The 12,356-nt window shown below is 32.7% G+C and overlaps 1 protein-coding gene across 1 annotated transcript; it reads left to right on the forward strand.

Moving 5' to 3' along the window:
* Positions 1 to 5,254: 5,254 nt before the first annotated feature.
* Positions 5,255 to 9,235, forward strand: dusp2 (dual specificity phosphatase 2). The gene is made up of 4 exons (NM_001003451.1): positions 5,255 to 5,725; positions 7,353 to 7,486; positions 7,593 to 7,812; positions 7,905 to 9,235. The coding sequence occupies exons 1-4, from the start codon at positions 5,332 to 5,334 to the stop codon at positions 8,156 to 8,158; spliced, it is 1,002 nt and encodes a 333-aa protein (NP_001003451.1). The 5' UTR covers positions 5,255 to 5,331; the 3' UTR covers positions 8,159 to 9,235.
* The last annotated feature ends 3,121 nt before the right edge of the window (positions 9,236 to 12,356 follow it).

Consider the following 12,356-nt stretch of genomic DNA (forward strand, 5'->3'; position numbering starts at 1 on the left):
TTTTGTCTATTCTTTTTTGAGGTGTATATTATTTTTTTATTTATTTACTGATGACTGCTTTGCAGCTTTCATCATTGAATTGAATTATTTATTATAATCTTTTGTTTGTTTTGTAGCAGAAATATTATTTATTAAATTGACATGCATATAAAAACAGCAGTACAAAATAAATATTTCTTACTGCAATGCTTCATTTTTGTTTGATGCAAACTATACAATTATTTTATATAAAGTAACAGACTTTGTATAGCAGATAACCTACATTCATGCACATTCAAGGCAGTATCATAATGAGAAATGGAATTCATTGTTACTATTATTGTCATTTTCATCATCACTAATATTCTATGGCCTAATTATTAGACATTCATTTTAGAATTATTGCACACAAATATCAATGTCTTCGCAGCATTAGTTAGATAGTTGTTTCTGGTTTTTGTCAGTCCTATTGATGTTGTTTTAAAATACAATAAATCCCTTAAAAAGCAATTTGCAGCGGTGCTCATTCATTTTTGGTGGGTGCTCCTAAATTTTTTCTGGTGCTCCTAAATTTATTTTGGTGCCCCTGAATATTTGAAGTTGGGAGCACCGGTGCTACCAAGTAAAAAAGTTAATTTCGAGCCCTGTATATATATATATATATATATATATATATATATATATATATATATATATATATATATATATATATATATATTTTTTTTTTTTTTTTTTTTTTTTTTTCATACAGTTGATGTCAGAATTATTAGCTCCCCTGTTTATTTTTTCCTCAATTTCTGTTTAATGGAGGGAAGATTGTTTCAGCACATTTCTAAGCATAATAGTTTTAAAAACCTATGTCTAATTACTGATTTATTTTATCTTTGCCATGATGACATTAAATAATGTTTGACTTGATATTTTTCAAGACACTTCTATACAGCTTAAAGTCACATTTAAAGGCTTAACTAGGTTAATAAGGGTAACTAGGCAGGTTAGGGTAATTAGGCAAGTTATTGTATAACGATGGTTTGTTCTGTAGATTATCAAAAAAAAAAAATATCTTAAAGGGGATAATAATTGTGTCCCAAAAATGGTTTTTAAATAATTAATAACTGCTTTTATTCTAGCCGAAATAAAACAAATAAGACTTTCTCCAGAAGAAAAATATTATCAGACATACTGTGAAAATTTCCTTGCTCTGTTAAACATAATTTGGGAAATATTTAAAGAAGGGAAAAAAAAATCAACTGGGGGTTAATAATTCTGACTTCAACAGTGTATATATATATATATATATATATATATATATATATRTGTGTGTGTGTGTGTGTGTGTGTGTGTGTGTGTGTGTGTATATATATATATATATATATATATATATATATATATATATATATATATACATACACACACACACATTTATGGTTAGGGTTATAAGGATTATTTTTTATCCCCCTTTTATGTTGGCAAAAACATAAGTTTACTTCAGATATTTCTTTCAAAACAATATTCTGTACCGCAAAAGAGCCTTCTCCTCACTTGTGATAATGACAATGAAAGCCAAGCTTTTGGTCTATGCTGTACCAAAAAAAAATAAAATCACCCAGGTGATGACAATTATATATTACGATTATAACATTGTGTTAGTGGCCAGTGGGGTGGAACAACGTCATTGGTCAGAATTAACCACGTGATGAAGACGTCCTATAATATTGTATTTAATGCGATTTTCTTCCTGTAAACTGTATATAACTATATAACTATAACTATATATATAACGCTGCAAATTACTGTAAATTGACTGTACTCTTTATTAACTGCAAAACTGATAAGACTGATTAAATAAAAGACAAATTAACTAAATGCATGTGCTATTGTTTCATTAGTATTTTAATTTAATATTTTTCTTTATATGATATTTATTATAATGTAATTTTGTTCAGATTATAATATATACTATAAATACTAACTATACTATAGTGATCTGCATTAAACAACCTGAACAAATCAGTCCTCTCTCTCTCTCTCTCTCTCTCTCTCTCTCTCTCTCTCTCTCTCTCTCTCTCTCTCTCTCTCTCTCTCTCTCTCTCTCTCTCTCTCGATTTGATCAAAAATGTAAATGAGGCCTTCCGATTAACAGTCCAGTGGACCCTAGCAACAGCCTAGAAACCACTCAGAACACCCTAGCAACTACCTAGGAATGCCTTAGCAACATCTTAGCAACCGCCTAGCAACCACTTATCAACCGCTGTGCTTCCTGCCAACTGCCTTTGAGTCCCCGGCGCAGTCACGTTGGCTTTCTCAAGCCAACATCAAAGTTCGTCAACGAACTTTAGGTTCTAGTTTAGATTGATGTCTTGATACATTTTTCTAATCTTGTGTGAAAAGTTATTATAATCAACATTTTTATTTCTCATTTTATTTATTATATTTATCTTTTTTATACCAAATTCCAAATATAATTCAACAAAATGGCTTTTCTTATGATACATTTGTCTGATTAATTTACAACCCCAAATTAGAAAGTCAAAAGCTAGGACAGTAAGGAAAACGCAAATTAAAAAAGAAAGTTGTGATTTCTAAATTTACTTTGACTTGTATTTCATTGCAGACAATATCTGCCAATAGATATGGAAGAAAAATTATTAAAATGTTTAAAAAACAATGGTTCTCAATGAAAGATAGGACTACATTTAAATATATCACCGTAAGTAGTGCATAACAATTAAAAGATTCAAGAAGTCTGGAGGAATTTCACTGCGTAAAGAACAGTGGCGCAACCCTTAATTGAACAACTGTGATCTCTGATTCCTCAGGCGGCACTGCATCAAGAATCCTCATTCATCTGTAAGCGATATCACAACATAGACTCAGGACTACTTTGGCAAACCATTGTCAAGTACCACAATATATAGTTTCATTCACAAATGCCTGTTAAAACTGCACTGTGCCAAAAAGAAGCCCTATGTTAACAGTGTTTAATTGCACTGTTGAATTCTCTGGGCTCGGATGCATCTGGGATGAACCAACACACAGTGAAAATGTGTACTGTGGCTAGATGAATCAGTACAGTATTGCGATTGGAGCACAATATACTACCTTCTTTTCCAGAGACGCCCATACAAATTTCAACAAGACAATGCAAAACCACATTCTGCACACATTACAAAGTCCTGGCTGTGGAGAAAGAGGATAGAGATACTTGACTGGCCTGCCTGGAGTCCCAACCTGTCTCCAATAGAGAATTTGTGGCCCATTTTGAAGTACAAAATTCGACAACAAAGACCCTATTTATACCCTATACTGTTGCCCACCTAAAGGTTTTTTGCAGGAAAAAGGGACAAAAATACACCTGAAACACTTTGTCTTCAATCCCTAAATATCTTTTAAGTGTTGTGAAAAAGAATGGCAACATTACAAAGTGGTAAATGCTTTACTGTTCCAACTTTTTTTTAAAGTTGGCAAAAACCAAAATTGGGATATGTGTTTATATACAAAAAATAATTTAAAAAATCACGAGGAACACATTAAATAATGTGCTGTCATATTAGCTTTTTATATGCGTTTTACATACTGTACCAACTCTTTTTTTTCATACATACAATAGGGATGAACATATTTTAAGATTGTCATTCATCATTGTCAAAATTATTATTATTATCGATGGATGAATGTCTACTACTACTACTACTACTAATAATAATAATAATAATATTTATAATAATAATAATAATAATCACGAGGTCCGTTTTGCAACTGCTATTATTATTATATTATTATTATTATTATTATTATTATTATTATTACTGCGTAATATCTGACATATGCATATTGATATAAACTATAAAATTTTTTTAATTGGATTCACATTCCCATAATATGAAAACAATGCGATGTAAAACATTTTAGTATGCGTTATATTACCAAAATGAAACAATAACATGATCCATTTATCGTTAACTGAACATTTTATCAGAGTTCAGAGGAACATATTAAATGACTCTATATTACCTATACTATTATTTTCTACACCTAAACACACTGCAGACAATTTCTTCCGCACATGCACGTATTGCATATACTGTAAAGCTCCATTTTTTTGTTAATAATCAGATTCACATTCACATATAGGTACAGTAATCTGAAAACACTGTGAGGTAAATAACCTTGGACTGGATTATATAATTCTAAATTAAATAAATGCTGAATGCAATAAAATAACAATATCTTTACATTTAAATATGACCAATTATTCATTTGCCTATATTGCTTTTATGAATTTAATTAACAAATTGTTTCACGGTTAATATGTAAACTTGGTATCTAAATATGTTTGGGTTTAAGTAAAGTACTATTGAATTGTGCTATAGCAATGGGTACACTTTATTACAATGCATATGATTTGTTTTAGTGTACAGCCTATATTCATTCATTCATTTTCGGCTTACTCCCTTTATTAAGCCGGGGTCACCACAGCGGAATGAACTGCCAAGTTATCCAGCACGTTTTTACGCAGCAGATGCCCTTCCAGCCGTAACCCATCTTCGGGAATACAGCCTATATATAAAAGCCTATATGTTTTTCTATCTTTGTTCCCTTTTTTTAGCTACACTTGTCTCCTACCAGCTTGCATCACCCACTGAAACTGTACACCTGTATGGAAAGTTGCAGCACAGCGTATTTTGCCCACACAAAATTACAAGGTTTGCTCAACCATGAAAAAGTGCATCATCGCCTTCAGCGCGTGGTTTTGATGTTCCTAATTTAAACAGTCTAACTCGTGTGCTCTTGCCCAAAAGCCCTAAAGGCAAACACACAAGTGTCATCATAAACTGTATGCAAATGTCACTCTATAATACTGTTTAAACTCACGTCACAACATAAAAAACACGGGTAACCCCAACGACCACGTGCCGGTGGGAAAAGAGGGGAGAGCGCGTCAGCACCCATATATGGAATGTCGGCTGTGGTCAGCAAGCCATATATGGTGCTTCCTTGCGTGACGTTGGTTCCTTATGTGGAAAACGAAGGCGTGGCTGTGTGAGAGGAGACGCGATACAAATACTGTTACCAACCCCGCCTGTACTGTAGAATCACATCTGCTCACCAATAAAAGACTTTAAAACTAAGCTTTGAAAGAAATACAGAGGATTAAAGATTAAACAACTCGCTGTTCATTTTAAAGTAACATTAAACATAACAGGAACAATATTGATTTGTGTCACCTGTATTTGTTGTTTATAGTTGTAAAATATAAAACGCTTTCATACATTCTGAACGCGCTGCTGTTGATGCTGTGAAGGTTATTCGTTTCAACTCACGGCTGTTTGTTTGTCTGGAGAGGGCATCATGGGTATCGGCGACCCTCTCGAGATCTCAGGCAGTGAGTTGGTTCAGATTTTGCGGACTCCCTCGGAGCTCTTCGCATCCGGCGGCTGCATCGTGCTGGACTGCCGGCCATTCCTCGGTTTCTCCCGCGCGCACATCCTCGAGTCCCGCAACGTCAACTGGAACTCCATGCTGAGGCGCAGGTCCAAGAGCTCCGTGGTGTCCCTGGAGTGGCTGGTGGCGGATAAGTCTCTCCTGGCCCAGCTGAGGAACGGGGACTTTTCTCCAGTGGTGGTCTTGGATGAGAACAGCCGGTCGGTGAGGGACCTGAAGAGCGAGAGTTTGGCCAGTCTCCTCATCAGCGCCCTTCAGTCTGAAGTCCAGTCCGCCTCGACGCACATCTGCTTCTTACAAGGTAAACTTCAGCTTTACACAACTGCTGTCATTTAGGTATAAACTATTATATTATATTATATTATATTATATTATATTATATTATATTATATTATATTATATTATATTATATTATTAATTAAACGACTCACAAAATGTCAATTAAAATAGCCATAATGACTTAACATCAATCAGTTTTCTTACACCAACGAATGTAATTAAATAAAGCATTTCTCCTTATTGTGAGCATTTTTTCACCTTTAATTTTATTACATTGGGTATTAATAGATTAGAAATAAATTTGTATTACTATTAGGTAAATAGACAGATAACAACTTGCAGATATTTGACGGTTATACAGAGCAGAAATAATTTGTTTATGGCAAATGTAATCTAATCTAAATCACACGGAAGTCTTCTTTTAGTTTGTCAAAGACAGATATATTATATAGTATATTATAATATTAATACTTATATATTTATTATAGAAATGACATAAAACAAGAATAACACAGCGACACATTAAATAGCTTATGTATTAAAATAAACTGTCTTTTGTAATAAATTTACAATTGCTATTTGTTTTAGTTTGTTTTGTTTATGTTACATTAAAATCGTATCATAAAATGGCAGCTTGAAGAAGTGGGGGAGGGGTAGTTTTAAATGAAAGAAATATCTACTTAATATGACTTGTTTTTTATATTAAATGCTTAAATTGTTCTAAAATATATTTCTATATGTATCTACAGATGTTAATTTTTTCAGCTGGTGTCATTGGTTATTTCAGGTTTAAACTACGATTTTTTAGATACTAAATGACACTGCCCACTAACAAATGTAATAAAATAAAAAACATTTCTTTGTAATGTGACAATGTTTTTGCCTTTTCTTTTTTATTAGATAGCCTTGGTAAATAGACATATAGAAGACGATATTTGATATTTCTGCACTGTATTTATTTACATTATTGTTATTATATTATCTAAATCCTTTGGTAATAGTTAAATGTAAATGAATCTGAATCACCTGGAAGAATATCGTCTACAATAGTTTATAAATGACAGACATTTTATATAGTATATTATTATATTAATATTACAATACATTTACCATATATACATTTTCACCAAAGTAAAAAAAAAATACATAAACAAAACAAGAACAATACAGTGATAAATTTAAATAACAGTTTATACATAAAAAATCTTTCTTTTGTCATATATTTCTAGTATTTTTTATTATGTTTTTTGTTGTTACTTTCATTTTAATTTGTATCATAAAATTTCAGCTAGAGTTTCAGATAGAAATGATGGGAAAGGGGTATAAATTAAATACAAACGTATCCTTTTTTTGCATTAAACAAATACTTAATCTTAAATTGAAAATTTTATAGTTTATATTTCTATATGTATTATAAAGAATAAAGTGTAGTGAATCAGAACAATACATATATGTGTGTATGTAAAAAATACACATTGGGTATACATTGGGTGTACTGTAATTTTTATTATTATTCATTTAATTATTTAGTTATTTATTTCAGTGTAAAAAAAAAATAACTGAACACAAACACACATCTTTCAAATGTCCTTCTCAGATTGTCAAACTGCACAAAATCACAACATTCATTTTTTTTCCTCCATCTGCAGGTGGATTTGATGGATTCTTTGCACTTTATCCTGAGCTCTGCTTTACCGCCCCTGCTGTCCTGTGCTCAAATCACTCTACTCTCAGTGAGCCAGAGCCCGTCATGTCCGGAAGAAAGACTCCACTCTATGATCAGGTTTGCAGAAATCTTAAAATCACAAATACATCAATCAATTACCATTTATTTTTCATTATCTTTATCAAACACTTCCATTGATTGTTTTGCTCTTTTCATTTACTAGGGTGGTCCAGTTGAAATCCTCCCCTTTCTTTTCCTGGGCAGTGCTCATCACTCGTCCCGACGGGAGACTCTAGAGCGAAATGGGATCACAGCAGTCCTCAATGTCTCCTCATCCTGTCCAAATCTGTTTGAGGAAGAGCTTCAATACAAAACCCTGAAGGTTGAGGACAGTCTGGCCGCAGACATACGTGTGCTCTTTCCTGAAGCCATCCACTTCATTGGTAAGTTCTTAATGAATAAACAGTCGCATAACTCACATATAAATCAACAATTGATCCAGAAAAGCTAACTCCCATCTTCGATGCATCTGCAGATTCGATAAAAGAGGGTGGTGGTCGAGTGCTGGTCCACTGTCAAGCAGGAATCTCTCGCTCCGCCACTATCTGTCTGGCGTACCTCATTCACGCTCAACGGGTCCGTCTGGACGAGGCCTTCGACTTTGTAAAACGCAGACGACAAGTCATCTCACCCAATCTCGCATTCATGGGCCAGCTTTTGCAATTCGAGACGGATGTTTTGTGCCCATATTCAGTACTAGAAAGAGAAAGCAGTGGTACTGCGTTTTAGAACACTTGAACTGACCTGTAGGTTTTGACCGGACACTGTGACAGATCTACAAAGGTGCTTTTTGAGAATGCCAATGGTGTACAGCAAGACTTCTCTGGATCGCATTAAATATGGCATCTCACTCTTTAAAAAAAAACATGGTAAAGAAACCAGTCCAATCTCACAAGGAAATGTAACTATATTATGTGTTGTCAATTCATAAGAATTCATGACTTCATTTGTATGAAAATGTAAGATTTTAAAAGGAGACGTGTCCCCGAACCTCTACCCTAAACTTAACCATCAATGGGGATGAGCAATTGTACTAAAATGTACGAATCAGATCGTACAAACTAATACAAAATCCAAATATTATGAATTGGCGTAAGATTGCGTTGGGTAAAACTCAACTTGTTTAGGGAAGTCAAGCATCAACTGACCTATATTTGATTGTTTATGGTAAAACAGACTAAAACGAAATGCCTTTCTGTGTTTCCGATCAACAACGGCGTCGATGACACACCGCACCACCCAATAGCCCTTATGGAAAATGTCAATGTCACGGTAACACCGTGTGCTTGACTACTAACTGTGATCTTTAATAACTTGAGATGCTGACGAAAGCGAGAAACTACTTCTGTCCTGCCACGTCGTTTCCATTCAGATTTCAGCAGTGGTTTGTGTTTATGTCAGTGTGTACGTCTGTTCATCTTGATGTCCTGAGTCGTGTTGCATCAGTCAATGTTCCGTGTGACTGATGCTGTGACCATATAAGGCTGTGACGTGTGGTTAGTCTTCTGTGTGGTAAATGTCAAGTTTTTCCATGAAGTTACTGTCTAATTGTCAGTCTCAAAACGAGCTTTAAAGGGCAAAGACCTGATAAACTGTGATCTTGGGTCATTTTAAAAGTCTGTTGAGTCGAGTGGCGATGGATTGCGAGCGCTAAAGACATTTTTTTGTGTATTTTATTTTTGTTTTGTGAATATTTATTTATCATTGAAGCAATGCACTTTAAATTATTGTTTTGATAAGATTTTTGTAAGCTATGCGGTTCACATATTTCAACGTGTAAATAAAATGATGGATTAATTTGTTTAATTTGGAACTGAGTGTCATTTTTTTGTTAATATTTATGATTAAATTATGTTTTAATTCATTGTTTACTGGCAAATTACAGCCCCTGCATCTTTGTAGTTAGCGCTATGTATGAAATATTATGACTAAATAGTAAGAAATAGCTAAACAAATAATAGAAATCTTTCTAGATAAATATATTTATATAGAGAGAAATATATAAACTATTTGCAGCTATAAAAATTGGACATTATATTTTTGATAGAATAAAAGCTGTGTATTCTCACCAATAATAGACACATTTACTGTCTTAACATATTCAAAATATACATATGAATGAATTACAGTTTAAATTGAATACTTAAAATGGATTTCATTATCATTACTACAATCTTCAGTGTGTATAAATATATAAATCTTCTGTAATACATTTATATATACTAGTTTTTTAGTATGTTTTGTTTTTGTTACTTCCATTTAATTTGTAATCTAAAATGGCAAAGTTTCATATAGAAAAAATAGGGAAGGGGTAGTTTTAAATGTCTTTTTTCCCATTGAATAAATAAATAAGCTTGAAATGTTATGTTTTATATTTCTTTATGTACTATAAAGAATAAAGTGTAGTAAGTCAGAACAATACATACATGTGTATATACAAAATACACAGCTTGGGTCTATGTACTGTAATTATTATTATTACTATTCTTAATTTCTATAAGTGTAAAAAATAACTGAACATACACACATTTTTCAAATGTCCCCTTTTTTGTCAAACTGCACAAAATATTAAATAGTAAGAAATAGCTAAATATATAATATAAATATTTCTGGATAAAAAAACCAAAAAACATATATATATATATATATATATATATATATATATATATATATATATATATATATATATATATATATATATATATATATATATATATATATACTGTCTTAACATATTCAGAAAATATATATAAAAGAATAACAATTTAAACTGAATACTTAAAATGGACTCATAAGGAGTCATAACAGCAGTCTTCAGTGTCAAAAGATCTTTCCGAAATTATTTATTATATTAATGTGTGCTTGTGTGTAAGTAAAACTGCTACATTGTAGTACAGTTTAATAGGTAACATACAGTTTAAAACTTCAATATTGTTAATTGTAAGAATATTGATAACAATAATTTGAATTTAGCTATTTATTTATTTTAATAATCCTTAGGAGTTGCAATTAAGTTGCAAGTTGCAAGAACCTTATTTTCACATTGTCACACATTAATTTTTGATCATAATAAATATTTTCTGAAAGATCTTGTGATTAAAGACTGTAGTTATGGCTCCCTATAAGCCTATTTTAAGTGTTTAATTTAAACTGTAATTCTTTTATATGTGCACCTTACTTACAATATCAGCGCGCCATCTGGTGACTATTCACAATAAAATACATCCATCCTTCCTGTCAAGCATTCATGCAAGAGACCACTAAGTGGCAGTGTTACACCATACAAACAAGACCCTCTTACTGGCCACCTTAATAATTACACCTCGCTACTATCAGCTTGGTTTTTATTCCTCATGGTCTCCGAGTAGTAGAAGACATTCCTCAGAGATTCTGGTCTGCAATGACATGACACCATCACACATTTTCTGTAGATTTATCAGCTGAACCTTCATGATGTAAATCTCCAGTTGCACCAGATCACAAACAGTACTCTAAAGCAGGGGTGTTCAAATTCGGTCCTGGAGTGCCAGTGTCCAGCAAAGTTTAGTTACAACCACAGTCTGACACACCCCGGCTAGCCAATCAAGCTCTTACTAGGCTTACTAGAAACATCCTTGCAGGTGTGTTGAGGTAAGTTGGAGCTAAAATCTGCAGGACACTGGCCCTGCAGGACTGAGTTTGGACACTCTGATCTAATGGATTAAGATTTGGTGACTGTGGAGGTCATTCTAGTGCAGTGAACTCATTATTCACTTTCTAAAAACAGTTTGAGAGAATTTGAGCTTTGGCACATTATCCTGCTGGAGTTAGCTATCACAACATGAGCCCTTAACTGTGGACATAAACAGATGGACATGGTCTGCAACAATACAAACACGTTGTGATGTGTAAATTATGCACACTAGGTATTATAAAGCCTAAAGTGTGCCAAGAAAATATCCCACACAAACTCACCGCCAGCTGCTTGAACTATTGATACAGTACAAAGAAAGATATCCTTGCTTTCAGTGTTTATTTTGAACCCGCCATCATAAAGCTGCATCAGAAGTCGAAACTCATCGGCCCAGCCAATCTTTTCTCAAACTTGTCGATTTTTAATAAACTTGTGTGAATTGTAGATTCCTTTTTGAGTCTGACAAGAGGGTAAGCGGTGTGCTCTTCTTCTGCTGCTATAGCTCATCTGCTTCAAAGTTTGATGTGTTGGTTTTCAAAAAAAATTAATAAAAAATTTTTTATATATATATATATATATATATATATATATATATATATATATATATATATATATATATATATATATATATATATAAAAAATCTAAAAAAATAAATAAATAACTGAGATGAGATGTCTTTCTATCAACTGAAGCAGTCTGGTCATTTTACTCTGACATCTGTCATGCAAATCCCAGCAGATCTGCTGTTTCTGAAAACCTCTATCATCCCATGTAACAATAATAATACTAATAATAAGCACATGTTTTAAGTACATTATAGATAAATAAATAATTACCAGCAATATTTCAAATATTAATGATTGAATTGTAAATGTTTGCTTCATTGTTCTGTACTTGTATAACAATATGGTTCACTTGATTCATTTTTTGTACTTCAGAACTTCCATTAAGGTAATGGCTGTATACAACATCACCTCCATACCCTTAAAGAGACAGTTCACTAGTTAACTATCACATGGTCTGAGCAAGAAGATGAAAATCTATTAACCAGCTAAGCACAGACAAAATGGTATCCCTTATTGATACACTTGTTTTTAATCACTTCTTTAAGTGGACTATAGTAGTCGACTAATGTATGGAATACTGGATGAGGGTATAGAGGGCGATTTTGGATACAAATATAATGATCATCGATGCTCCCTGATTGTCACGCTTTTTCGTTTAGTAAACTTAGAAAACGACTGCATTTGAGA

Source organism: Danio rerio, chromosome 8, assembly GCF_049306965.1.
Source record: "Danio rerio strain Tuebingen ecotype United States chromosome 8, GRCz12tu, whole genome shotgun sequence".
Classification (NCBI taxonomy): domain Eukaryota; kingdom Metazoa; phylum Chordata; class Actinopteri; order Cypriniformes; family Danionidae; genus Danio; species Danio rerio.

Coding starts and splice junctions, on each gene's coding strand:
- dusp2 (NM_001003451.1), top strand. CDS start 5,332: ATGGGTATCGGCGACCCTCTCGAGATCTCAGGCAGTGAGTTGGTTCAG. Junction 7,487..7,592: donor AGACTCCACTCTATGATCAG/GTTTGCAGAAAT, acceptor TTCATTTACTAG/GGTGGTCCAGTTGAAATCCT. Junction 7,813..7,904: donor TGAAGCCATCCACTTCATTG/GTAAGTTCTTAA, acceptor ATGCATCTGCAG/ATTCGATAAAAGAGGGTGGT.